Source organism: Vigna umbellata, chromosome 3, assembly GCF_029865625.1.
Source record: "Vigna umbellata cultivar VRB3 chromosome 3, Vumbellata_1.0, whole genome shotgun sequence".
NCBI classification, from domain to species: domain Eukaryota; kingdom Viridiplantae; phylum Streptophyta; class Magnoliopsida; order Fabales; family Fabaceae; genus Vigna; species Vigna umbellata.
The window spans coordinates 34,988,841-35,016,536 of record NC_142167.1 but is presented as its reverse complement, the minus strand read 5'-3'; the positions used below and the strand labels follow the sequence as shown (position 1 = coordinate 35,016,536).

Below are 27,696 nucleotides of genomic sequence, written 5' to 3'. Positions count from 1 at the left end.
TCTCATCACCCATTTTTACGAAGAAAAAGGAGACCTCATGGCATAGTTAAATTTAAAAATGACAAAGTAATTAATACAATAAACTTAAATTAAAACATTGAAAATTAAAGCCGTGCACGTAGCTACCCCTACGGGCATGGAACGGCGTAGGAAAAGAACGGAAGATCTTTCCCTCTCGCACGTCTCTGTAGGGACACAGGTACATAGACTCAGCAAATTAACCCAAAGCCTTCCCAGGCATAGAGGGTACCCTCTCCTCTACCTAGAAAGAGAGGGTCCCTCTATTTTTGATAGCCCTCAAAATTAAGGATTTGATCATTATTTACAAACACAGGCACATGCATTTCCCGTTAATTTGAATTTCATTAACATTCATAAGTTCCTTTGAAATAGAATCATGAGGAAGTTGTGTCCTAATTTTGATAAGGAAGATGGGTTGGAGACCGTGCTTGAGGTGCCTATTCCCGATGAGATGTTGACGAGCATGGGCTCCAATGGCTTCAATCGGTGGCAGAATCTCCGAACTCTCATGAATGCTCGATTTCCTGACAAATCATCATTGAACAATGAATTTTTGGTGCTGCTTAAGATTGTGGGTGCCCCCCTTATCCCTGTTCAGCTTTCGTCGGACCACGCTTTGACTCGCCCCCTCAAAGATTGCTCCATTGTAAGCCCTAATTACCAATTATCTATTCAATTCGCCACTAGCCACACAAATATCACGAGTAGAATTTTTTGTTTTCAATTAGTTATATGCATAAACATTATTACAAATAGCTTGAAAGCATGATTTCTTCGGTTTGGAAAGTGTGTTTCACTGCATATTTGTAAAGTTAATAAAGAATTGCATTATTTTGGTAGCTAAATAAACCTAATCTGTTGTGCGTATTGGTTGTGTATTAATGAATGAAACGGGGGTTCATGCATGGATGATGGATGCAGCAAGATTCGAATGCGAAGTACATAGTTCAGCAGTACGTGGCGGCGACGGGAGGGGTGGCAGCATTGAATTCACTGGAAAGTATGTATGCAATTGGCCGAGTGAGAATATGTGGGTCGGAAATGCGTCAAGGTGAGATCGATGAAGAAGTTGAAGCAAGAGGGAAACCTGAAGTGGGAGGTTTTGTGTTATGGCAGAAGAACCCAGATATGTGGTGCTTGGAATTGGTTGTTTCCGGTTACAAGGTCAGTGCAGGATGTGACGGTAAGGTATCTTGGAACCACAGTTCTTCTCAACCCTTTCATGCAATCAAAGCCCCTCCAAGACCACTTCGCCGCATCTTTCAGGTAATATGCAACATTGTATGCATTGATTTTATCATTGTTTTTTGGTAATGGGATCATACGCATATCACATGTTATTATTATTAGGGACTGGACCCAAGGTGCGCGGCAAACTTGTTCCTAGACGCAGAATGTGTGGGAGAGAACATCATTAACAACGAGGTTTGTTTCATGCTGAAGTTGCAAACGGCTCAACAAGTTCTTCTTGCCCAGAGCACTTCCAACACTGACATTGTGATGCACACGATAGTGGGCTACTTCAGCCAACGCACGGGGCTGCTGGTGAAATTCGAGGACACCAAGTTGGTGAAGATAAGGCCCGTGAAAGGCAAAGAGTACGTGTTCTGGGAAACTAGAGTGGAGTCCTTGATCGAAGATTATAGATACGTAGACGGCATTAACATAGCACACGGTGGGACCACGATTGCCACGCTTAATAGGTACGGGGCAGAGCAAAATCACAAACGTATGATTGAGGAAACGTGGACGATTGAAGAGGTTGACTTTAATATTGTTGGGTTGACCATGAATTGCTTTCTCCCTCCCTCTGATGGAGAGAGAGAACAACACGAAGGCACAGAGGGAATGGGATAGGATTTTGCTTCGGTAGTCGTCGATATCTTTGCTCCCCTCGACTCGACTATAGGAAGTGTAAATACTAAAACATAGACAAATATATGGTGCTATGGGTATGCTGCAATGGAAGTAATTCAATCTTTTTTTGACTGGGATCTTTTGGGTGACAGATAAATGCAATTCATTTGGAATATGTTGGATTCACAATTTTTTGTTTAGAAATTGTGATTTGACACCGATCGATGGTTTCTGTTCATTCGAAGAACAAACTGGTAATTTAATCAGACGAAAAAGGCAAAGTTTATGAACAGGTACTGAAAATAGAAATTATTAACAGTATACTCTTAATCTACCTTGGACGTACCTAAAACTATTGTTTTATTCAAATCTAAAACTTCATTTAAGAGAACGTTCAGACCAATGAGAAAGGACTCCGAAAATCATTTTAAAAAAATGAGTCGTGAAAAAACGAAATTTCTGAATACGAAAAACTCTAATTATTATAAGGGTGGGTGCGGCATGGGTGATTATCAGATTGTCTAAGTTTACATCTTAAGTGTCTGAACCTTTAGTCGGTGCTGGGTTCTAACCTTTTATACTATATCACATCTGAGGTGAAGTGTGAAAAGCTTGCTCCTTTTTCTACTTGAAGAATTTGATGTCATTGGATTTCTGATTTCTGATTTCTGATACACTATTAAATGTGGGTGTCTTTGTTTGTATGTATATATTTAATAAAGTACTAGTAGAAATGGAATTTGGATCTTCACGTGTGTCGTTTTATCGTGTTTTCTGGGGCAGTTTGTCTATAAAATGACTGATTGTTTTTCTCTTACGACTTTTTTTGGGGTTTCGTTGCTTTTCCATCTCCTCTTAATGTGCAACCAGCCACCATTTCGTGGAACCAAACCTTGGAACGTTGACATTTGACATATTGAGGACAATTGCATGTTTAGATTATATAAGTTAGAAGTCCACGTTAATCAGTTTATAGTCGTATATATAAACAAATATAAACCTTATTTTTAAAATTAATTTTATAAAGTTAAATTAAACCAAAGTTTACTTTTTAATATAATACCAAATTCATGATATAGAGTCTATTCTACCGCTTAGGTTTAAGTCAACTTCTTAAATATATATATATATAATGCCTGCGGTTCAATTAATGTTTCCTGAAAACTTTTGTGTGTTCTTCTGCTGTTTGTTTGCAGTGATTTTTAATGGCAGGGAGAAAATATTCTTGAGATGCAAAATTTTGATTAAATGGAGCTCCATCCTTTGGAATTATATTCGCATTGTAACTTTGAGGTGTGCGGAAAACCGACACATAATATAACACAATCACTTGCTCTCCATCTGATGCGATTCGAATAAGAATTACTCACAAAAATTATTTATAAATAAGAATATTATGTTGATTATAAATTGAAAAAAATTGATTGTACAAACAAATTATCCCATTTATAAGTAATAATATTTAATTTTAAGTAATATATGTATGAAATCAATGTTAAAATAATACTTTTTTTATAAACCACTTTCTTTGGAAATGTTCTTACTTAGTTAATAATCAAGTCATCATTATTCTTTTAGAGAATAATCATATTCTTTCAAGGGAACAATCAAAAGGGATCAATTTATTGTTCATCGTGAGTAATTATACCTCTTTCCTTTATTATTATTATTTTTATATAAATATAAATTTTATAAATAAAATATTTGTTATACTTTTATACGATATTATAATACATTTTATAAAAGTGTAAACTTTTGTATTTTTTTAAGAAAAAAAAAGTAAAAAGTAAGACAAAATAATATCAATTTAGATGTATTAAACTATATTTTTTTCTTTTATATACCAACGGTGATTCTTGGGGTAAAATTTATAGTAACCATGTATAATAACTAAACTTTAATTGTAAAATTTGCTATACATGATTATTAAATTAATATCAAAATATTCAACGCGTTAAGTCGTAGGAAACTGACTTTCTTAAATAAGCCAAAATGTGTGAATAAACTAAATCACCAATTGGCGAATACGAGATGGTGAATGAACAATACCTTATGTAATGGAATTATACCTTCCTTCTACCAAATATAATAATATTATATAGTGAAAAGGTGAAGGGTAGATGATGGAAAAAACTCCTTATTTAACGTGAATTTTAACAGAATCATATTATTTTATTTAATCGAGTTAAAAATTAATATTTATATAAAATAATATTTATATTACTAATAGGTATATATAATTATTATTAATATTATAACACCTTACCCACCATTGCCCACTTCTTTTTTGGTGGCAAAAGCACTTCGATTCTAACACAAATATAAAGTGAAGTAGTATCTACCCATCACACCTTAACCAAAACAAAAAACATGACAAAGAGAGGGATCCGTGATGCTGATTCTGGAAACGCCGACCGTAAGAGGCACTTCTTATTTTGGGTCTTAGCAGTGGTTATCCTCGTTGCTCTATGGACCATGTTCGCTGGCTCCGTCACGCTCAAATGGTCCACGACCAACAACGATGATTTCGATTCTACCATTTTTCAGGATCTCGATGTGCTCGTACGTACACAACAAAACACAGTTCCTTTCATTTCTGTAACTGTAAAACTGATTTTTCTTGTGCTGGACTAATTTTCACTAATTTTGTCATAGTGCTTGCTAATTTTTGTACACGACGTAATTTTTGGTGTTTAATCGGAAAATGAAAATTAGTTGAGATGATAAGATGCAAAGGTTTTGAAGTATAATTTGTTTGTGTTTATGGTTTGGTTGAAAAATAGGAGGTGGAGGAGAGAGAGAAGGTTGTGAGACAGATGTGGGATGTGTACAGTCGCACTCGCACGAACTACGTTGGATTACCCAAGTTTTGGTGGGAAGCCTTCGAAGCAGCTTACGAGGAATTGGTGAGTGATGTTCGTGAAGTTCGAGACGGTGCCGTCTCAGAAATTGCTAAGATGTCTCTTCTGCGATCTCTTCCTCTTCGATCGCACCCGGTCAGCACAAACTAACGCTTACGATAGTCTTTTTCTTTTCTTCTGAGTTTATTCAGAATTTAATTTGTAGAAAAATTGATACTTAAAAGACAATAAACATGTTTAAACAAACCAATTTGCTCATTGATAAACTAATTTGAAGAAGTTAGCTCTTTTTCTCTCTTTATTCTATTATTTTTTCTCTCCTGTGAACTTGTATTGGAAGCTATCTTAAATCTATAAAAATAGTCACTCAACAAGCTTAGTAGCACTAGATGTGAAGGTTGTATTGAAAGAAATTTAAGTCTCAGGTTAACTAAAAATTTAATACAATAATAGCATACTGCGTTTCATATTACAAGCTAGTTTTTAAAGTTTAAACCAGTCTTTTGACTTTTCTCCAGTTTAATAAAATGCAAGTGGGTGAATTATTGAGATAAAAATGCATGTTTTTAGTTTTGGTGATTGGCATGTGCAGAGCATGAGGGGATCAAGAAAAATGAAGGAAACAGAGAGTAGGAATGTGACGAATAAGTAGAATCCATGGTTTTAGTTGTAGCAATACTTTTGGGCTTGAGAAGCATAGGAGCAGCATATGACCACTGTACTTTTCCCAAATCAATAATAAATATCTTCAAGGTTTCAGCGAATACTCTGTAATTCTTACCAAGCTAGATACTGTCAAGTATTTTATCAGAAGATATTGTATGAAAAAATATTCATTTTTTAGTTCTTACATTCAAGAACAAAATTTTAGTTGAAAATGTAGACATGACTGATGAACATGCTATAAACATGCCCATTATAATGACAATCTGGACAAGAAGAATGAAAAGATATTTGCAGAAGATTTTCGATTAATGAAAAAACTGCAAATAAATAATCAATAAGGAGAATAGTAACATTGCATCTTGCTACTCGGTCTTAATTGAATTTTTATATTTTCTTATTTATAAATATATAACTCTCTTTGCTCCATATATATCAAGGAAATCAACTTATTTCTCTTTCCCTTTTTTTTATATGATATCAAAGTTAGGATTAATTCTCGTCATCCCAATGAATCCACTATTGACGGATGCTAAAATTTGTTATTTCCGGCACTTTTGTTTTATTTTTGAACAACTTTTACAAATTACACAACCCCCGGCGAAACCATTTTGTCTCTAGCAATCATATAAAAACTCCTCTCGGAAAAATTCTCTATACGCGCTATTGACGATCAAACTTGATTGAAATAACTTTATACTAGAACAAACTACAATCAATCATCGTTTACAATGCTGTAAGTTTGAGCAATTGTTATTCCAACCATCACTCTGTACACGCGTGCTAAATTCTCAACCTACATAATTACTGAAATTAAAATCACAGACAATTAATTTTAAACTGATCAAAGTACTATTTTAAAATATTTAATCATAAATGTTTAAATCAAACTTAATAACTAAAAGAAAATATTTAATTAAGCCCTAAAAATATAATCAAAAAATAGAAAGAGAGCATCAGGCACTTGCTTGTTCTGCCCTTGAATAAATTAGCTTGTATCGAGTTAAGGCTGCCAAGAATGTTTGTCAGCAGGATCTTTCAAACGTCAAAATTTTCTACATTAAGACGACAAAATTGCTTGAGAAGATCCAATTGATGCTGCTACTTTTAGTGTAAAAAAAATCATTTACAAAATACAAAGTACGGCCAAAACATATATACACGTTCCGCAATAACCTGTGTTAATATTAGTCAACTACCGCCTGAATCTCACCCATCATTATCCGGTTACTCACGACATTGAATCCCAAAACTGAAGAGCTGACCTTTTTTCCTTTCTTACCTTTCTTCTTTCCACCTTTTGAGAAGGATCCGTCAACGTAACCCATATCTTGTATAACTGTGTTTTCAGATCCATCAACTTTCTGATCATTCCGAGTTTGAAAAGCTATTTCCAAAACATCTGATGGTAGCAAGTCCATGTAATTGAGGAATTTATCAATGAATTCATGATCAGGGTCATATGATCCCAGGTTTTCCGTGAGAATAATCTCTGCTTCAGATCTGGACTGCTTCAAGCAAAACTGAAGGAAACTGGTATCTGCCATCCAAAATATAGTCAAAATGACATTAAATAGAAATTCAAGATAATATAACCACTCAATGCCTGATTACATTCAGACAGACATTGAACTGTTGTTTGGGGGCAATAACCATTTGGTGAAATAGACTTTTCTTTAGAAGTCTTAAATCAATATACTAAATCACAATTAATCAATCAAAACATAGCATGGAAAACAAATTTGAAACCGTAGATGTAAATACCTTTTGTCCCAATAAGCCTGACACATTCATTCTCACACCAAACTCTGAAGTCCGTAGCTTCTGAAAAAAAGGGAAAAAATAACTCATTGTATTTAAACTACCATCAATAAACCAGTCAGAAGAAGCAGAGCTAAATATATTGAGGCTAAATCAGATAGAATTGCCAAGCAGGTGAAAATTGGAATTAAAAATGTTGAAGTAAAGAATAAGCATATGTCATTACCGGAATTCTTAGTCATGGCATCCTTTTTCAGTTTTAGCAGTGATTGAGAAGAGGCAGGTGACGATGAAAGAGATCGCTCAGCTGGTTTGCCACTCCCAGACTTTTGTCGACTTGATACTCCAGGTGAATTACCTTTCATGGGGATATTTTTAGAACCCCGGCTACCCTGGCTAGCAAGCTGAGAGAAGCCTGATCTGCTTACAAAGAATATAATAATCAACTTATCCATCAAAATAAGATTATAAAGGAAACAATAAGTCGGCCACCTAAAGCTGCATAAAATTACTCCTAAATGCAACAACTGTTCTAATATAAAGATAATGTGAGGTCGTGTGTCCCAAATCTTAAATCAGCCTCAATTATGACTCATTACCATGTTTATTATATTCTGGTTTTTAAGTTCTACTATTATTTAACGCCCTGAGGCCACTAAGTGTTTTAATTTAATGCTAAAAACTGAAAATTTATTGTTCGATTAAAATGTTTTGCCTTTCACTTGCACTTCACTACCTGATTGTGACGTAGAACAATGTATGTTGAACAGATACCAAAACTAACAACGTTAGTAAGTATTACTGTAGAAAGTAAGATTAATGAAGTAACATTAATGAGTAGAAGTCATATGCACAATGAAGAGACAGAGGTCATACTGCTTATTTTCTTGCTTAGATTGCTCAACTGGACCCCAAAACAATTCATCATCCCCTCTATATTTCGACACAGAAGTTTGGGAGTTTATCTGGCTAGAAGGTGCAGTTTTTGGTGGAGATGAAGTTGAAATTGGCCATAAAGAACTGCTGCTCCGAGCAACTTGGGCAGGCTGTGATCTCTGAGGGGTAGGAAGTTGGTTTGAGAGAACTGCAGCAGATTTCTTCTCTTGCTCCTTTTGAATGTCCCTTAATGATGTTGGTTTAGGTATCCTACCAGAATCAGTAGTCCAGGCTGGAGGAGGAGATGGGCTTGTCAGCTCTCCTTTCCAAAGAACAAAATCTCCAAGAGAGGGTCCTGAAGGGATAGAAGGAAGTTGTTCTTTCTCCAGTTGAACAGAATGGGAGCTCCTTACCTTTTCATTGTGACTCGAACTTATGGGCCTTTCACTAGAAGCAACAGGAATTGAAACCTTAGACCCTGAACCCTTCAACTTTGCAGATTTTTTCCGGTTTCTTTTGGTGTCTTTAGCTTCAATGAAGTCTCCTTCATCTATTGGTTCTGAATGAGAATGAACAGTTTGTGAGGGGATCAAGCTGTCTGGAACCCTGCCATCTCTTTCACTATATTCTGGTACATCTTCTGCCAATAGATCATGTAATGGGCTTTTCTTGATTTTACTATCTTGAGATTTTTCAGATTTAGCCAGATATTCAGTATCATCTGCTTCTCTGTGACTATCACTAGACACCTTCGAAGAGTCTGGATTGGCCATAACTCCCACCCAAGGAGTTGTTGAACTCATGGCATTGACAGGAGTAGCAACCTCAGACACAAGCATTTCTATCTGTGCCCTTTTTTGTTCTTCCAGTTGAATTTCTAAGAGAGATTTTGCCTTGAAACCAGGAGCAGGTTTCCAAGCTCTCCCTGAAGGTAATTCACTAGTCTTGGTGGAAACAGAACCGACTGCCTTCAACTCATCCTCAATAAATGTTTCAGAGTTGCTTCCTGGAATATTAGTAGGGAGACCATTAAGTTCTTGATGATTATCTGTTCCTGCAGTAGCAGTTGCAGATTGTTTACCCTTACCCCTTGTTTGTTGCAGATATGTCTCATGAGCTGGGTCACCCTTGTTGGTTTCTCCCAATTTTGTTTCACCATAATTTGGTTTCTCAGATTCTGATTTCTTTGACTGCTGCAAAGTCACATTTTTTGGCAAGCCCTTTGCCTGATCAGAAGACTGAGATTTTGAAGATTTTTGCTTCTTAGATTTCTTCTCAGTAGTCTTTTTGGGTTCCCGTGCTTCAACACTACTTGCATCCACCACAGAGGTTTCAGTATTTGAGCTTTCTCTTCCACCCTGCTGCTCTTCAAGACTGCCTGATTTAATCTCCACATCTATACCCACTTGACTTGATACTGGTAAATCGGTACCACAAGATCCAGCTGAAGACACAGGAACAAAAGGTGCAACAAACTGTACTGATTGAGAACTCTCATCGAACACAGAAGTTGCACTCACCTGAGAATCACCAACAGGACAAGTATTGTATGGAATTTGCTCCATGATTTTAGTAGTATTGTCAGAAAAAGAAAGAGGTATCTGGGCAATGTTGGGTTCCTCTTTAGCTATGTTATGCTCACTCAACACGGAGTCTCCAAAAGAAGCTGATGCAGGCAATGCTACACTCTGGTGCTTGTCATTAATTTGCTCAGGAAGTGTAGCACTCCAGCTTTTTTGATGACTAATATTCTCAAATAAATGGTCGGGTAGATGGGCAGAAGATTCACTACTTATATTATAGCTAGTGGCCTGACTTGCTTGCAGAGGTAAATTCAAAGAATCAGTAGTAAGCTCACCATTCACACTGGGGATTGGTGTTTGAGAACTTGTGGAAAAAATCTCTTTTGGTAGAATTTGAGAAAGATTCACATGCAAATTCCCCAGTGGTACTCTACCTCCAGGCAACTGCTGAAAAGATAAATCACCTAGGCGCTGGTGAGACTGATGGTCCTGCAGCACTTGAGATAGCAGTTGTTGTTGTTGGCGCAATAACAGCAGTTGCTCCTCCTGTTGCTGTTTCTGCTTCAGCAATAGAAGTTTGTCCAAGAAAGGTATCTGTTGTGAAGAAGCCGCTGCCTGAGAATGCAACTGCAGAAAGTATTGCTGCTGCAACATATTCAACATCTGGGGATCTTGGGATAAGCCAGAAGAAAGCAACTTCTCTGCTGTCAAAATACTTGATGGAATATCTGAAGTTTGAGCAATTATGTTGTCTGAGGGCAACCGGTTTGGTGTTTGTAACCTTTGTTGAATTCCAAATGGCATTTGAACATAATTTTGATCATGATGAAAGTCAATCTTATTCTGAAGGGGATCCAATCCACCTTGCGAAGGAAAATTTGGCCATCCAGCAATACTGCTACTTAAGCCTGTGGTCGTCCTGTCAGATATTCCTTGGATTACTGAGTTTAAATCAGAATTTTGGGGCTGAACCTGACGAGGATTGTCACTCAATGAAGACGAGATATTTGAATGTGGTGGTGTATGTGGAAAAATGTCTGATTTTGGCGGAAGGGGTGCTGCATCCCTCCTTGGCCAGTATGGATAAGGATGAGTTGGCAAGGAACTTAGCCGTTCAAGTGCCATCTTCTTGGCCAGCATGTAAAGGTCGTTTCCACCATCTGCTCCTGATGGGCCTAAATTACCAGAATTATTACAGTGAAACCCCTGTAAACCTAAAAATACATATCATGATTAGACCAAACTATCTCAAAGCATGATACACTATGTAAAGATGCTATGAAGAGGAATGATAATGCATGCTAGTGCATTAATATTCAGAAACCAGAATACAAAAACAGAAAATAACATTGTTAACCTTCTGATAATGTGAGACTATCAAGTGCGAAACTGCTTTTGGTACCGGACATTAGTGACTCCAGATACCTATTTTCAGCTTCAGTGGTAGAATTCCTATGCATAGGATCATTTCTCAGCCTCTCAGCCTCATTTAAACCAGTATGCATGTTCCCAACGGTACTGGAATTTTGCCAACAAAATGCCTCTGTAGAGTCATGTTTTGCTGCAGAAAATCCAGGTGGTGGTCTTGCCTTAGCTCGTAAGTGGGGCATGGCATCACCAAGTTGCAACCATGGTGAGTGGGATGCTGCATTTTCCAGACGAACAGGTAAATCTATACCGAAGTAACCAGCCTCAAACCAACCAATAATATCAATTCCTTTAAACGGGCCCTGAATGTGACCCTGAGGATCTTTATAAAAAAGTGATAAATCCTCTGGACAAGTTTGTTGAACTCTCCTGGATTCGAATTCACCATCCAAAATGCCAGATAGCTGCCTTTTAATGGGATATCCACTAGATTGCCACTTAGCCACATCTCTAGTTTCAGATAAATAATCCAAATTATGCTCCCACTGAGCCTGAGTATCGTTTGATTGGTGTGACCAGCTCATACCTGGGTTTCTTGATTTAATATCACTGGACACATCTCTGCTTTCATGCACAACTGTGCCAGCATGTTCACCTAATGGTGTCCCACGCCATGTAGCACCAGGATGAACGGAATTACTTTCTTCAAAGGTTGATTCTCTATTACTAGGAACCTTATCTACCATTCTGTAAGAACCATTATCTTCGACTCTATCTGAAAAGATAAAGCATAAGAACTCCTTGAGATAAAGAAAAACCCATTCTTCCTAGCTGTTTAAAGTAGCAAAGTATAGTGCATATAAATTGGGAGAAAATTAGTCTGGTTACAGATGAAAGCTGAAATAAAAAAAGAGGTGTAGATAGTCAATATGCAATAATTAGAGGCAAGTACAGGGCAAGCATGAACACTTATAAAGGGATAGTCCAACCATGGAAACATACAAAACCCATTAATTTTTATGTTAGAAACAAGGTTTTACGGACTCCAAAAAATTTACACTACAACTAAAGACAATATAAAGATCACCTTCAAAATCCAGATCTGAAATACAATATGATTGGTGTATGTTGGCAATAAAAATACAAAATTCCCAAGGTTTCATTTAGTTTTTACATTAATAATCTACATTTCCCAGCCACTTTGGTGATGTCTTAAGATCCTCACTGTTTTCATTGTTATTAGATAACTAAAACTGTGCTGGTGCTTTTAATTTGAGAAGCCTTTTGAGAAATTCAAGGGACCACTTTCAAATGGTCAGAAACTCCCTGCCAAAACAACCCAGATTCTAAAGAAGCTGACGCCCTTTGACACTATTGTAAGCTTATATCCTTAATATACCTTGTAAAGGAGAATTTACAAGCTTTATTCGTCTTGAATGTGTAAATTCTGTTGTGTTCCGTCCATCTTTTTGCACCTGAGGAGCACTGCTACTGATTATTTCCCCCTTTTCAATATCCTTTAACACAGACTGTTCAAACAGAAAAGCAATCTAATAAACCACCACCGATAACAGTGACATCCAGAACAAATATATACAGTGACAGCAATTACCAGTTCCTCAGAATTTGGAGCACAAAAACCTAGAGGCTTCAATGGTTCATCCTGTGTAATAGAAGGTATCTGCACAAATTCCACTAGTTTTCTATGTGTATGCATATCAGCAACTCTGTACACATCAAGCAAATTTGTCCTATTATATCTAAAGCAGTGAGCTTCTCTATGTTCACTTTCAACTTTATCCAATACAGTTTCAGGGTATTGAGAATGCATATATGTGCTGTTAATTGAATTACCACCAGAGCCAAACCGGGCCCGCCCAAACGCATCAACTGGAGGTGTATCATCCCCACAGCCCCACCCATATGACAATGCAGACACTTGATTGTTTGGAATCCCATTTTGGTGGTCATGGCTTTGTGAGGCGTTGGGTCTCCATGGCCTATAAGGATCCCCTTCCTTTTCATCCTTAACAAGATAAGAAATGTTAGACAAACTTTTGCCAAGATGAAGATCACCATCTTTACCAGGGTCACTCCATTTTTCACGAAGACCTTCAGACTCCTTATCATCAGGTCCCCAGCGTGTGTTCCACTTACTCATGCGCCGCTGTTCAAAGTTTGTATCTTTATTGCCCGACTCATTCCATCTATCAGATGTGCCACAATGTGCTTCGCCAAAGTGCCTTGTTGATGGATTTTCAGTCCACCTATCCATTCTCCTAGTGTCAAGTACATCTTTGTTTCCATTCCTCCACCGATCCTTGTGTAAAGAGGAAGAAGACTTAGTATCTCTCTCTTCATCACGCCAATGGTCACGGTGTCCACTTTCAGAGTCAAGCATGGATGGCCGGAAGACATCCTTTTGCTTAAGGCCATCATTCACGTCCTCTCCATTCCCAAATGTCTTAGCCATCTCTGAGCGTTTGCCATTTGGTGGAGTTGAAAACACATGGTTTTCCTGAGTCATGTGTAACAGTGAAGAGAAGCGGACTTCAAAACAATTATAAACTACTTATGGATTGAAATGTTCACGGAAATCTGACTTGCAAATATACAGTTTACAGAAGTGCAAACAGACAAAAAAAAAACAGCAGTAATCATTACACACCACAGTTTCTATTGCAGGTTTACTCTCCCCAGGCTTTGGCAGAAGCCATTGCGGTGAAAGTGGAATGGGATTGTCAGGGCCATGGAAATCTGCAAAAGGAAGATGTTTACTAGAAAAGAATTGAAAACTTTAAGACTTTCAGCAATTGGCTAATCAATTACATGTTTTTTATCATGTTCTTTTCAGTAGATAATTAAATAGATAGAAAGCACACACAGACAGACCAAGAAAAATGAAGACAAGCAAGAGAAGTTTGACAAAAAAAATTAATATACATGCATTGATAATTTAGCGCAAGAAGAAACTGATAGAATAAATATTGTATGAAAATATTGATTGAAAGGATAAATTTATCACATATTAGATTATGCTGACTACACTAATAGTTGTTGCTTGTCGAAAATGTCAGTCTAAAAAATAAATTGAAAACGAAGAATGGGGAGGGGGCAGTGGGACAAAGATAAACAAATTTACAAACAAAAAAATGAAATTAAAATCGGTGTCAGAATTTATACATAGATGGTAGCTCACGGTACTTATTATCAACTCCCATGGAGTGGACAAACTCTATACCTCAGTATATCAAATCTAATAAAATCACCAGACAGCGCCATAATAATCCAGGAAGGCTTGGTCCAAGTTCAAGCATAAGCTACAATTAGCAGCTTCATTGACTACCCAGAAAAAATATGGTGATACTTGCGTTAACAAGATGTCAAACAAACATACAAATCGTAATATTATCTATCGTGGTAAAAATTACTTACAGATAAAGTAAAAAATATATATTGTTTTCGAATTTAAAAAGTCATCAAACCAAAGTTTCCCTGGATGAAAAAGAAAATATTTCTAAATGCACGATGTCATTCGAAAATTTAAACCTCCAATCCTCAAGTTCACAGAAAAATCTGAACAACGAAACAAGAAAAACCACAGACGATAATTAGGTCCGTTTCTTTCACTGTCTTGAAACTTTAAACAAGAGAATGACAGAAGGAACAAGAGAATGACAGAAGGAACAAGGAAATAAGAAAAATGCAGAGCAATTCATCAATGTCATCTCCGAACTAAAAATGAATAAGTAAAAATTTGATCAAACGAGCTACGAAGAGGAAACCACTCGACCCTCGAAGCAAAACCCTAAAACTAAAACAGAGAAACAAAAATGGTAGGCGTAATCTAATCACGATAGTGAAAGTGTGGGAACATCTCTAGGGTTTAACAGAATCGGAAATAAGTGAAAGAAAGGACCTTTGGAGATCTGAAAAGGAGGTCCAGCAGAGATATGGTGGCGGCGAGTGGCAGAGATACGGTCAGCCATGGATGATCAGCTAGGGAAAGAGTCTCTGACGATTGCAATTGAACCAACGGTGAAGGTGGGTCAGGGAACCGGAACCAGGGGCGAAAGAGAAGATTATAGGTTAAGCCACAAAGATGATAAATGCTAGGGTGCACGTTAGGATGCTATCACCCACGGATCACGTTAGCAAAGATATCCTTGGCCGGATTCAGTTGTTGATAGGAAATAAATCTCTACGCACATGAAGAAGCGCTTGATAATCACGGAGAAATCCTTGCAGCACGTGTAATTCACGCTGACATCTGAACACAAAATATGTGTGTTTGCGTTGTATAGTTTCCACTTCACTTGTCGCCTAAGTGACCCAAATGTCTTTCACTACAGCCTATTCCTTGGTTTCTGTTGTTTTTCTCATATTCATAATAATTTATATGGTTTTTAAACAAGTTATTTATAGCATATATTTCCTAATTTCTGCCTAATCCTTTTATTATTTAGTTCAAATTGAAATATAACACCTTAAATTTTGTGAGTAGATCCACTTGCATTATTATAGAAATCGTGAGACAGTTTAATTTATGGCTTCAACTTATAACTTATACTTATTTTATTGACAATTTCAGTGACAATTTACAAATAATATACATTGATGATAACTGATAAAATATTTGAGATTTTGTATATGGTCGTTAAATAACCTATATTTAAATGAATAAAGAAAATGTTAATTTATATATAATTCAATAATTTAAATTGCATAAAAGTATTTAATAACAATACATTGGAAAATAAAGAGGACGATTCACACGAGAAAAGACATAAGTCAATCCAAAGTTATGTTTTCAAAAAGGAAAATAAGAATACAATCCACTAAAATGAGAAGAAGGACTGAATATTGAGAACCCTATTTATAAAATTAAAATACTACCCAAAATTATCTGAATACTAAAATTAAAAACTCCTTAAAAAAATTTAAGAACTTGTATATAAATATTCTTTGACTCAGCTTCTGCAGTTAAGTAGAAAAATATTCTAAAAAAAATGGACCGAACATACTCATACTCAAATTTGAATGATAATTTACAAATATTTTAGGTACTTAACTTTTATACACTAATACGAGTTTTAAGAAAAATATATTTTGACACATACCTTTTTTATAATATTTTAATATAATATACATATCATTTATTGTTTTTTCTTTTTTTCTATTTTTATAATATTTTAATATAATATACATATCATTTATTGTTTTTTCTTTTTTCTATTTTTATAATATTTTAATATAATACACATATCTTATATACTAAAAAGCAATATAAGTATACATTTTTTTTCTCTTTTCTCTTCTCCTCTTTCTCTTTGTAATTTTTTGCACAATTTAGAGAGGCAATTATATTTTCCACTTTAGGTGTCGTCTAAGTGACAGAAATGTCCTTGACTAAACATATCAATTGCTTGTACAAAAACTACATATGAGATCTTATCTTTATAATTTTATTGGGGTTTTTTAATACGACGCAAGTATATAAGATGAAAAAACCATTTAAGTTTATTAAAATAAATGGATGACATATTTGAAATGATAACGAAAAGTAATTTTGAAATTGATGAAACATACATTGATAATCATTGATTTTCACTTGTGATTTTGTCTTTTTTTCTTATTCATTTCCTTTAACATAACATCTTTAATTAATTTATACTTCCTTACTTGTATAATTTTATTCAGACATTTCTATTTTCATCAATCCGAATTCTCTTTTCTTTATCAAATGGAATTGAGTTCTAATTAAAAGTTAGCAGTTTTCTTTCTCTATATCAGTGTTCCTTTCACGTAGATATTTTATTTTATCATGTGAAATGTCTATTAAAAGTTAAACACTTTTGATCATGAATCTTTTCATTTAAGATTTTGTAACCTTGAGATATGCGTTAAATTTGTTATAATATGTTGATATTTTCAAGATAGGGGCATCAGGTCTTAGAATTATAGCTAGTCTTTTAGAAGTTAAAAAGGTCAAAATCATGATCAATATGTAGGCTTAACGACCAACAGTTAAGACACCGCTCTGTGTATATAGTATTAGAATAGAATGATGATAAAACATGCTCATCTTGACTTTTGAGCTCAAAATACCTGAGGCTGTGTGTACAGCAAGTCAAAAACACTCCAAAAGAAAAATTAGAACCCAAAACATTTTTCACTTTTCAGTATAACACAACTCCAGCAGAAAAGATCTTGTATAGTCTAAACAAGTTAAGAAAAAAGAACAGCGAGGATATCACAACATGTCAGTTGGCAAGCTCCAAACAAAATTTAGAATCCAAAATGCTTTTCACTTTCCAGCTGAAGATAACTCGACAGCAAGGGAATAGGATAACCACGTATCGTGCTAAACTAGTTAAAATCGATACGGATATAAAAACATGTTCGTAGGCTTGCTGTGTATATAACATTCACCAGATTATTTTCTTATTATTCATTATGAACACAACTATTGGCAAAAAGGCTATTAGATCTTCGGTAAAGAAGTTGGCAAATCCGCTGGGATATCTGAACTTGCCTGCCATGAAAAAATAAAGTTTTGCCATCAATTGTACTATCAATCTATATATATTAAACTAGTAATAAGTGATTTTAGTAATCTGCTGCCGTTAAGCATAAAGATGGTGATATCATTCTGTTTAATGGTTTGTATTATTATCACCAGCCAAAGAAAAATCATACAACAGATATTTTAAATGTAGAAAGAAATACATGATAGTGGGGTTAGTTGCAGTCAATCATATGTATGACTGAAATACTAAGTATGCAGCAACAGCTTTTTCAGGAATAAAAATTTAAAATATGGGGTTTTCAATTCTACTAATCAAGTGTCTTCACAAGTTTCAGTTTCCCGTGATGTAAACATTAAACACATTCTATTAAATGCTTTAAAGTACTACATGACCTCATGTGTTCTCGATAATACTTTATTTTCTAAGAAAAAGAATTTTCATTTGAACTTCTTATCCAGAGGGTCTAGATTAGTCAGTCCAACCAATTGTACTAGCGTGATGTGGGCTTAAGGCTCCATAGTCCGGGGCTAGAAATATGCCTTCCATTCAGGCCATAAAATAGAAGTCAAAGCCTAGCCTAGCCTCAACCTACATTTTACATTTAAATAGCCCGGACTAGCCTGAACAAATATAAGACTAAATGGGTTGGACAAACATACTTGGAATTGATTCAGACCTATAATTTAGAGCCCTAGTTCAATGTTTTAATGGGCCTAATAGGGCAGGCCCAGGTCCAACTCGTTTTGCCACCTCTTATCAGGTGTTCACAAACACAATAGAAAAATACTAAATATTTCATTACAAAAAAAATAAAATTATAGTTCCTTTTTTCTTTCATTTTCAAGTAGAATAAAGGGACAATTAGGATAATGGGATTTCCATACCTGAAGATATCTATTCAACATTGTTGTTGTACTGAAATTAAAACCTTGAACTGGTTCTTGTTTTGTTCGAGATGCATTAAGTTGTTTTCTGACTTGAGTAGCCAGTGACTGCATTATCATTAAATACGATGAGAATGAACCAAGAAATATAAAGTGGGAATAAAACTACAATTGAAATTGCATATATGTATTTATGAGATAAGAGTTGGAAGTCTTTCAGAAATTTCTTATATAGAAACACAATGAAACATTACTTATCTAAACCATACCTTCCCCAGCTCTACTCCCCACTGATCAAAAGAATTGATTCCCCAAATGAAACCCTCTACAGCAATTCTGTGTTCATAGATTGCCAACAACTGAGGAACATAGAGCACCAGGAAATTATGACCAATTATGTAGAATATACAACTCGATTATGGAACCAAAGATGCACATATGCCACCTTTATATTCTATCAAGAACTAAAAACAAAAACTGAAGGATTGGAGAAAACACAACGAACAGAAAGAAAAATGAATGAAATTATTTGCCAAACAGATAGCTTTTGCAGTAGTTATTCTGATACTGGCCTAAACTGTCAACATATTATGAAGGAATAGGCATTAAAGAATAAAAACTAAAATACTCCCTACAAACAACCTTTCCAAAGTGAATGCTTATTTCTCATGTTAAATCTCCAGTGTGAATGCCTAGTTTGGAATATGACAAATAGCTTTTCAAAAGAGAAAAAATAAACTAAATGCATGTCCATATTATTGTGCATAATTCTCATCAGTCATGTACCTAATTTTCCTCAGGAACATGCTCAATAAAATAAGTAAACAGGAATAAACCATTTTCCTTTAATTACTAATCACAACCTTGCGGACTATGTACCTGCCCAATATTGTAAGCATTCAATGATGGAAGCAGTAGGCTGAGAGAAGGTCGGTTACCGCTGAATGTCTATAGATTGGTTTAGAAAAAAAATGAGCATGTTAGTGACTAAGGATTCAACTACTAAAATTGCAAGTTGCATTGAAGAAAGAATATCACCTTGTGAGGAATAAGGTGTGGGGAAACATTCTCCTTTTGCAGCTGGTCTGCTGTCTACAAGATTTTGATTTATGGTCATACTCCTCATGATAAATGAGGAGAGTTGTAAAATCTACTCCACAAAATTATAAAAAAGAAGCTATTTCTACAAGTTCACTGCTGTCAAAACTTGCATATCAGTTACCTTCGAGTTGAGAGCATTGACACAGATTGTTTTACTTATATCCTTATTTATTTCTATTTGATATATAATTTAGAAGAACAGAGTAAGGACAAATGTACCTTTCCATATGCAAGGGCATCAGGTTGTGCAAAATAGTTGGACATGAGCTCATCATGGTTACTCACTACTTCACCTGGTTATAAATTACATTACCAAAATATTATCAGAGCACTGACTTTACAAAACTAAACTACGATGATTAAACTTGATAATGCTAATTTGTGTTCCTTACCTTTCAGAAAGACAGGTTGCTGACTTTTTACAACTCCAATAAAATCACAAGGAATTACACGCCCCTAAAAGTAAGAAATGCAAATTTCTCAACAAATAGCATATATACTAAATATTCATATTTTTCATACGGTTAAAAAAATATGAAATAAAAAGAAGCAAAGTAAAATTGCAATAGAGGCAACAAGAACATAAGATTCTAAACTGCTAAAATCTAAATAACTACTGTTTTAAATAGGCTGGTAAAGAAAAGCAAAAATTCAGGTCAGCCAGGAGAAGTTAAGGAAAGCTGGATATAGGAATGTCTCATTTGCATATGTAGAAGAAATGTGCCCTTGGATTTTCAGTAACCTAGAGAAACGCTAATTGAAGATAACCATTATACCAGAGCACATTCCTGCTCGTATTAATTTGAAAGACAAAGGAAGGATGAAAATACACATGCAATTTCTTCCTGATTTTATTATTCCCATGTCAAAATCTCTAATTTGACCCAAGGATTAGCATTCAAAACAAGTAAAAACTGGAATTGAAATATAAACCACAACATGCAATAATTGTAGACATTATTTCATTAGAATGTGTTTTAAATCAAAATTAACATTCAGGACAGTAGTAATGTAGGCTTTTGACGTGATTAATTTTACCATTATTAAGCCCTTTACACAAGTAATATTTTCAAGTATAAATTTTCACAAAATTTATTAATTCTTCAAAGTTCAAACACCCAATTATATAGTACTTAGTAAATCACCTGATGTATGAGCTGATAAAAGCTATGCTGCCCATTAGTTCCTGGTTCACCAAAATCAATTTCGCCAGCCTCAAATGGTAGAGGAACACCATCAATTGAAACACCCTTGCCATTACTCTCCATGCTAACCTAAAGCAAAAAAACAATAATAAATATTATAAGAATAAAAGTAAAATAGAATTAAAATAATATTCAAGCACAATGCTGCAACAAACTTGCCTGTTGAATGTGGGGGGCCAACTTCTCCAGAGCTTGACTATAAGGTAAGATGGCCTGTAAAAATATCAAAATATCAAAAGTTTAATGTTTTGAATGAGGCCACTTAAGAACAACAAAACCTATTAAATATTTCTGAAGGGAACAGGTCAAATAAGCACTCACTCTGGCAGGATATCCAAGAAATGAAACATTCCATATGCTCAACAAACCCAGAAGCACCTGGAGTACTCCAATAAGATGTAATTGAGCATCTCATCAAGTGGTTGACAAATGTACAAAAACATCTTAAATACAAGAAAACCTAAGGTCCAAGAAACAAGGGATCTGAAAATTACAATGAACCAAATTCCTACCCACAGTTTCACCTCTTCTTCAAAAAGAAGAAGGAATAATTAAGAAAAAAAATCCAAAGCTGTGGAATTGGTAATGCTCCAAATAGTGAAAGAAACAAAGGGAAAAAAGAGAGGAAATAAAAGCTGAAAGGAGCAGCACGTGATACAGAAAATTTAGTTTTACAATTATAGAATATAACACTAACCATACTGGAGGGAAAGCCAGTATGCAGTATCACAATAATTAAAGAATACATGCTTGAACAAGCAGAGATCCACATGTACAATAAAGCTCAAAAGTATAAAATATCTGAAAAGGGGCACTTACAGGTATATTGCTTTCAAAGGGCTGTGAATAGAAATGTTGATCAATGCTTGAAGCCCCACTTAAGAACCTTTAAGGGAAAAAAGACCATCATAAAGAAAACATTCAAGTATATGTTTCTTAGTTTCTTGCCGAAGGAATATTCAAAACTGAGTTGCCAGCGCCAATAGTATGCAGAACATAATTGAAATCTAAATACATTTAATGGAAATCAAAATATGCTATATCTCATTCTTAAAAGTCATGATTATTGAAAGCATTCTTATCTGCATCATTCTTGTAATCTTTGAAGGTGATTATTTCCTTAAACGAAGAAGGTGAAGCACAACATAGCCATAAGAAGTTATACTATTTCTAGGAACAATCACTTCTAGAAGAGGTGCATACAGATTAGAACTATACTAACAGTGAAAGACATACTTCTCTGTTACTGAGAAACCGTATTGTAAAGACAATGGCAAAACTCCAACAGCACTGCAAACTGCAAGCCACATTTCAGAACATCATAATCAAATCTTTTGTAAACTTCAAATATTCTTTAACGGGTTAAGAAGAGGGGGAAATAGATGAAACACTACTCACCACTGTATCGCCCACCGACCCAATCCCAAAACGCAAAAGCATTGTTAGGGTCAATACCAAACTGTTCCACAAGCTGCACCATAAATGAAAGAAAAATAGTTAAATATACAGCCATAATAACAAATAGAAAACGCACTCTTCATGACTTTTTGTCTTTAGTAAAGAAAAAAATGCACAAATTTAAAAGAATTACCAAAGAAATTAGAACTTTGAGAACTTCACCCTTCTGTAATCTTCCTTATTACAGCTTTATTATTCAATTATTATGTTAGTGCCCTTTGATACAGGTACATCCAACAATGATTCACACAAAAGCATAATGTTTTAACAGCACATATGCTGGCAAATAATGTGATTAGTTAAGGATTTAAGAAAACAAGGCTGCTACATGTATCAAGGCAAACGGTGGTGATCAATCAAATGCAGACATGACTCATGAATGAAAACAAGAGTTAGACATTGAAGAATACTTAATCAGATAGTGCCAAAAGAGGAAAATACAGCAATACCTTGAGATTTGTGCTAACAGCCACCATATGCTTTGCAACAGCAGAGGGCCTGGAAGGAATGAGAGACAGTCTTCAATTCATTATCAAAGTCAATTCTGAATAGTGTCCACTCTCTATCCTTTCAAAAGTTGGTGAACATATTTAGAAGTGGGGGGCATGGGGTGGGGTTTATCTTAGAATAAGTAAGAAACTATAAGTTCCAAATCTAGTTCTGCACATTTCATAAAAAACGAAGGAAACTACTGAAAGCCCAACCACTGCTTACACTAATATCCTTGAGCAACTTCTCTTAATGCGGCACTTACCCAAGTGCAGATGATATCCATTCTCTAAGAGTTCGAGCATTCAGCATGGTTTCAGCAGTTGTAAAAGTCTTTGAAACAACCACAACTGCAATTGTTATAGAAAGCATTAAGACATACAAGATAAGCCTCCATGTCTATTTAATATATATATATATATATATATATATATATATATATATATATATATATATATGGGTTTGCTAAGACGCGTATGCCTGTTTTTTAGTTATACATTTTAGCAATGTGTACTGAGTTTTAATAGACAAAAATATCCTTATCTATCATGGATTCTAACTTTTAAGGTTAAGGGTATTTTAATAATTTTCATTCTCAAAACTAAAAAAAACCCAAACCCTTACTCACCTCTCTCATTCCTCTCAACCATTTCTCTTTCATCTCTCTCACTTCAACATTTTCTCTGTCATCATCTTATGGTAGCTCGAAACATTGGCGGTTAAACAATCTTACAAAAAATGATTTTATAATGAGTTTTCATTTTATAATTTTTGTCTTATCTAATTTTATCCAATTTTTACAAACATAAAGGAATTGGTAATTGTCCTGAAAAAAATAAAAAATACTCGTTGTTAAACAATTTCTTACAAAAAATGATTTTATAATGAGTTTTCATTTTATAACTTTTGTCCTATATAATTTTATTTAATTTTCACAAACATAATGACATCCAAAGGAATTGGTAATTGGCTTGGAGGGTTTTTTAGAGATGATGATTCAACATATGCACATGATGAAAGTAGAGAGGTTAGTGAAGATGGTGAAATTGAAGTGATCTTTAATGAATCTTTGCCTGAAGGTGAATATGTCAATGACTCAACTCTTTACAAAGACAAATTGTTTAACGGCAAGTGTTTATGATTTTTTCAATTGGGGCTACAGGATGACAGATAAAAGGTGAGAGAGATGAAAGAGAAAGAATTGAGAGGAATGAGTAAGGGTTTGGGGGTTTCTTTTTTTAGTTTTGAGAATAAAAATTATTAAGGTACCCTTAAGCTTAAAAGTTAGAATCCATGATATATAAGGGTATTTTTGTCTACTAAAACCCGATATACATTGCTAAAATGTAGTAACTGAAAAACAGGCACACACACACACACACATATATATATATATATATATATATATATATATATATATATATATATATATATATATATATATATATATATATATATATATATATATATATATATTCATATGTTAAACAATCGTTTACCAAGTGTTGTTTCAGGATTTAATCCTGTGATATTTCTAGCAACGTCAATAGGATCAACATTTGCAAGACTGCAGAGATTCAAATAGAGGATGAGATTGGTTTTATGAAAACAGTACAGCCAGCTTCTAGATGTGTAATAGTAAGCTAGATTCAGAAAAACAAATATTATACAGCTGGGGTCAACTAATGCTTGCAATTTCAGACTTCACTGACAACAGATACTTACAAGCGCAGCTGACGACCCCTTGCAGATTCAATAGCATCAGGGTCTGCAATATGACATAAATAAATAAATATATACTCAACAATTTTACTTGTTTCCAACTAAGAACAGTGTTCACACACACACAGACACTCATTTATTATAAGACAACACAATAAAAGGTCAATAACTGTAGAATTGCTATTAAAGAGACTAGCAGTAATCAAGCAACCTGTTTGAAGTGCAGTGTGTACAAACAGCGGACCCAAGAAGCTTCCCCCAATACCAATTGCAACAACGTCCTTCAAAGCCTTTCCTGTAGCACCAACCTTCAAAAAAAAGGTTAGTAGTTAACACCCTTTAGTTCAAATGAATCAAATGGTCAAAAAACATCCCCTTAGAATATTGGAGTAGCACATTACCCAAGAACCATTGCGAACCCGCTCAGAGAACTCCTGGATGTTGTCAAGAACTTTCCAAACTTCTGGCACAACATTTTCCCCATCACTTTGTATGACAGCATCCCTTGAAGCACGAAGGGCGACGTGAAGCACGGACCTGTTTTCCGTGCTGTTAATCTGAAAGTGAATCCAGCATTATCCAAAAATAAAAAAGTAAGTAGATATTCTGTGTACTGGAAGTGTAAAAATCAAATCACAAACCCCTTCAACATAAGGTTGCTGTCTTTTACAATCACGGTGTTACCACCGATAGTCTTTGATTGGTCGACAGTCGATACTTTTTTACACTTGCCATACATAGATAATATTTTAAAGTCAAAATTAACACTAGCAAATAACGCATGACTTTGTTTATACTTGTGGACTGCGAAACTTTGTTAAATTTGAGGACAATGACTCACATGTTCCCCGCTGTACATGCGGTTAATCTTATCTCTGAGCGATGCAGCCTGCAAAAAATTAGAAAAAAAAATCAATAATCAGAATTTGGAAATTCCTTTTTCATGTGTTTACCGATTGATAAAAGATTCAAGCACGAGCGCCAAACAACAAACCTCCGCCAATTTAAGTAGTTTTTGGATAGTTTCGGGAGTGGCTTGTTGCCTTGAATAGTCCAACAGAATGTCATCGAACTCACTACATAACATACAGAATCATAAAATTAATTTCCACAGCATGGAAAATAGGAAATGGAATTGAGAATTTTCTTGTTTTGTACTAAGAAACGGAGTTTGAATAATATATCGTTTGCTTACAGGAACATGGACTGGCACCGCTTATCATCGGTCAACAGATCGCGAAGATGCGTTTTCTTGATGTCCTCCACATGCGCCTGCTCAAAATTGAAACGCGACCCGTTTAATGGTAATTTCGGATTGAGGGCGAGAATTAACAACAATAAAGTTGATCGATTCAATTTTATTACGTTACCTTCAGGTCCTTCCATGGCTGAGTATCGGAAATGATAATGGATGATGCCATGAGCGCGACGAGGGAGAGTGTGACTGTGTGAGTGAATGAATGAATTCGAGACTCGCTTTGTGCGTTGTATGTAAGTCGGAACTTTCTTAACTTTGTTTCTTTCACATGGCGAGCGCTAAATGTTACACGTTGACGAACAAAAAGGCAAGAGAAAGGCTATTTCAATTTTTTTTTATACAATAGTTAGTTAATGCATAATGTAAGGAATTCTATATCGTGATTACACGAATTTCTTTGATAAATATAATAAAATTATGTTTCTTAGAGTTCTGATTGTAACAAATTTTACTCTGATAATAATTCTTTTTTTTTTTAATTATATTAACCAATACTTTTACGATATGGGTTAGAAGGATAATAATTAATTTCTTATTAAAATGCATGGCATAGATGTTTTTATAGTTGTGGTGTGAATTTATTAATGATAGTTTTAATAAATAAGACAACTTGTTTTTTATTTATAAAGTTGGAGGGCTGCTACTTTCTGCATCCCTGTTTTTTTTTCGCACCTCTATCTTGTTAAATGTCCATTCTACCCTTTTGACCTTATAATATATGTTGACTTTGGTCATATTTCTTTCACTTTCCCCTCCGTTCTGAGCTGTGTTGTTTGTTCACTCTTCATTCTTCACAACCATCGTTGAGTTGGTCATCATTCCATCGTTCGGTTGTGAGGCACTCAAGGTTTACAAGATTTGGAACAAAAGGAAGGTGTTTAACGGTTTAGTGTATGAATGTGCCGGTGGTGGGTGATGGAGTTTTTTTAGGGTTTTCTCATTTTTCCAGAATGGTCAACCTATAACCTTATATCGGATCCGAGAAATATGTTTGGGAGTGAATAATCAGGAAATAGATGGTGAATGATGAAGATGTTTAATTGTTTGAAAAGAAAACAAATTATTGAATTGAAAAAGAGTCGGTTACTTGAGTTTTAAGCATAAAAAGGAATGTTGATAGGTGAATTTTTGAGTAACTGATTGATTGAAGGGTACAAGAGTTTGAGGTTGTTTGGAAAGTCATTTAGGATTTATATAAGCTTTCAAACCAGTAAAATATAGTATAAGAGGCCGTGAATGGTTTGTAAGTGAGTTTTTACACGTATTTTGTTTTAACTTTGGATTTTAGGAAGTGAAATTGTGAGGAAAAGAGTGGAAACTGTTTTGGAGAGTTTTTGATAAGTTAGGAGATCAACCAGGACTTGTTTAAAAAGTTTATATAAAAAAAAATTGTCTCATAAAAGTGGAAATTCTTTCATGTTGAGGTATTGGAGTGTGCTAACAAGTGTATTTAGACTTGTTTATGCATGTTGTAAAGTGATATAAAGGTTTAAAAATGTAGAATTAAAATTGGATAGCTTGTAGGAGTGACTTGGATTTTAAAGGGTCAATTTAAGTTACAATAGTGTTTTCTGAGTTTTCATGGTGTTTATAGGTATTTAAAAGTTAAGGTGAAGTGTCTCAAGTCTGGTTTTTCATGTTTATGTAACTGTCATGGCACTAGGCGCCAACTCTATCTCGTGGGTGCTGAGCTCCAGGCAAACAGAGGCTAGGACATTGAGCGTCACCCTTGGGTACTTTTCTATATTATGTTGTAGTGAGCTGTGATGCACTATTGGGTATGTTTTAATATTGGGTATGTTTTTAGAGTTTTCCAATGATTTGTTTGGTTGTTTAATGCATTGTAAAGTATGATTAAAGGTTATTAATGTTAGTATGCATGGTTAAAGTAAAAGGATGTATTTACATTGTTTCAAAGGTTTTCAAAGTTGTGAATTAAGTTCCAAGGTGAAATTCTTGGTGTAGTTTCAAGTGTAGCTAGTCTGAATGCAGGAAATGTTATCTTGATACTCTAATGGTCATTCATTTTCATATAGAGAGGATTGATACATGTGATAAGAGTAAAATAATGTCTTAGTCTTTAGTGCTTCCAATATGATTAATGTATGGAACAAACTAA

The 27,696-nt window shown here is 34.8% G+C and overlaps 4 protein-coding genes across 6 annotated transcripts; 2 read left to right on the top strand and 2 right to left on the bottom strand.

Moving 5' to 3' along the window:
• The first annotated feature begins 184 nt into the window (after positions 1–184).
• On the top strand, positions 185–2,053 carry LOC148202395 (uncharacterized). 2 transcript variants are annotated; one of them, XM_088110251.1, is made up of 4 exons: positions 185–199; positions 394–667; positions 943–1,287; positions 1,372–2,053. In XM_088110251.1, exons 2-4 carry the CDS (start codon positions 398–400, stop codon positions 1,876–1,878), a joined length of 1,122 nt encoding a protein of 373 aa, XP_087966377.1. In that variant the 5' UTR covers positions 185–199; positions 394–397; the 3' UTR covers positions 1,879–2,053. The 2 variants fall into 2 exon arrangements, with proteins under 2 accessions (XP_087966377.1, XP_087966376.1); XM_088110250.1 differs by lacking the exon at positions 185–199 and having other exon boundaries at positions 237–667.
• A 2,119-nt stretch (positions 2,054–4,172) lies between these two features.
• LOC124847165 (uncharacterized) lies at positions 4,173–5,589 on the top strand. 2 transcript variants are annotated; one of them, XM_047324585.2, is made up of 3 exons: positions 4,173–4,440; positions 4,662–4,874; positions 5,332–5,589. In XM_047324585.2, exons 1-3 carry the CDS (start codon positions 4,249–4,251, stop codon positions 5,389–5,391), a joined length of 465 nt encoding a protein of 154 aa, XP_047180541.2. In that variant the 5' UTR covers positions 4,173–4,248; the 3' UTR covers positions 5,392–5,589. The 2 variants fall into 2 exon arrangements, with proteins under 2 accessions (XP_047180541.2, XP_047180542.2); XM_047324586.2 differs by having other exon boundaries at positions 5,310–5,589.
• Positions 5,590–6,334: 745 nt separating this feature from the next.
• Positions 6,335–15,073, bottom strand: LOC124847163 (protein ESSENTIAL FOR POTEXVIRUS ACCUMULATION 1-like). Its single transcript, XM_047324582.2, has 9 exons — positions 14,850–15,073; positions 13,599–13,687; positions 12,543–13,448; positions 12,330–12,459; positions 10,920–11,705; positions 8,040–10,776; positions 7,390–7,583; positions 7,167–7,226; positions 6,335–6,942 (listed from the first exon to the last, which is right to left on the bottom strand). Exons 1-9 carry the CDS (start codon positions 14,917–14,919, stop codon positions 6,590–6,592), a joined length of 5,325 nt encoding a protein of 1,774 aa, XP_047180538.2. The 5' UTR covers positions 14,920–15,073; the 3' UTR covers positions 6,335–6,589.
• Positions 15,074–17,115: 2,042 nt separating this feature from the next.
• LOC124847160 (glucose-6-phosphate isomerase, cytosolic) lies at positions 17,116–25,881 on the bottom strand. The gene is made up of 23 exons (XM_047324577.2): positions 25,690–25,881; positions 25,515–25,591; positions 25,314–25,395; positions 25,161–25,208; positions 24,721–24,876; positions 24,531–24,627; positions 24,323–24,365; positions 24,097–24,164; positions 22,863–22,947; positions 22,558–22,606; positions 22,049–22,121; positions 21,887–21,947; positions 21,470–21,536; positions 20,972–21,028; positions 20,810–20,863; positions 20,591–20,719; positions 19,838–19,901; positions 19,665–19,738; positions 19,383–19,436; positions 19,224–19,292; positions 18,614–18,703; positions 18,345–18,452; positions 17,116–17,465 (listed from the first exon to the last, which is right to left on the bottom strand). The coding sequence occupies exons 1-23, from the start codon at positions 25,738–25,740 to the stop codon at positions 17,415–17,417; spliced, it is 1,707 nt and encodes a 568-aa protein (XP_047180533.2). The 5' UTR covers positions 25,741–25,881; the 3' UTR covers positions 17,116–17,414.
• Positions 25,882–27,696: the final 1,815 nt, after the last annotated feature.

What these genes read in the sequence shown, in the direction of transcription:
- LOC148202395 (XM_088110251.1), top strand. Translation starts at nt 398, where the DNA reads ATGAGGAAGTTGTGTCCTAATTTTGATAAGGAAGATGGGTTGGAGACC. An exon ending in CCCTCAAAGATTGCTCCATT is followed by an intron (nt 668 to 942) that starts GTAAGCCCTAAT and finishes TGATGGATGCAG; the next exon opens with CAAGATTCGAATGCGAAGTA. An exon ending in CACTTCGCCGCATCTTTCAG is followed by an intron (nt 1,288 to 1,371) that starts GTAATATGCAAC and finishes TATTATTATTAG; the next exon opens with GGACTGGACCCAAGGTGCGC.
- LOC124847165 (XM_047324585.2), top strand. Translation starts at nt 4,249, where the DNA reads ATGACAAAGAGAGGGATCCGTGATGCTGATTCTGGAAACGCCGACCGT. An exon ending in TTCAGGATCTCGATGTGCTC is followed by an intron (nt 4,441 to 4,661) that starts GTACGTACACAA and finishes GTTGAAAAATAG; the next exon opens with GAGGTGGAGGAGAGAGAGAA. An exon ending in TTCCTCTTCGATCGCACCCG is followed by an intron (nt 4,875 to 5,331) that starts GTCAGCACAAAC and finishes TGGCATGTGCAG; the next exon opens with AGCATGAGGGGATCAAGAAA.
- LOC124847163 (XM_047324582.2), bottom strand. Translation starts at nt 14,919, where the DNA reads ATGGCTGACCGTATCTCTGCCACTCGCCGCCACCATATCTCTGCTGGA. An exon ending in TAGTCTCACATTATCAGAAG is followed by an intron (nt 10,777 to 10,919) that starts GTTAACAATGTT and finishes ATGTATTTTTAG; the next exon opens with GTTTACAGGGGTTTCACTGT. An exon ending in TCTAAGCAAGAAAATAAGCA is followed by an intron (nt 7,584 to 8,039) that starts GTATGACCTCTG and finishes CTTTGTAAGCAG; the next exon opens with ATCAGGCTTCTCTCAGCTTG.
- LOC124847160 (XM_047324577.2), bottom strand. Translation starts at nt 25,740, where the DNA reads ATGGCATCATCCATTATCATTTCCGATACTCAGCCATGGAAGGACCTG. An exon ending in GGGTTCGCAATGGTTCTTGG is followed by an intron (nt 24,628 to 24,720) that starts GTAATGTGCTAC and finishes TTTTTTTTGAAG; the next exon opens with GTTGGTGCTACAGGAAAGGC. An exon ending in AGGGGTCGTCAGCTGCGCTT is followed by an intron (nt 24,165 to 24,322) that starts GTAAGTATCTGT and finishes GAATCTCTGCAG; the next exon opens with TCTTGCAAATGTTGATCCTA.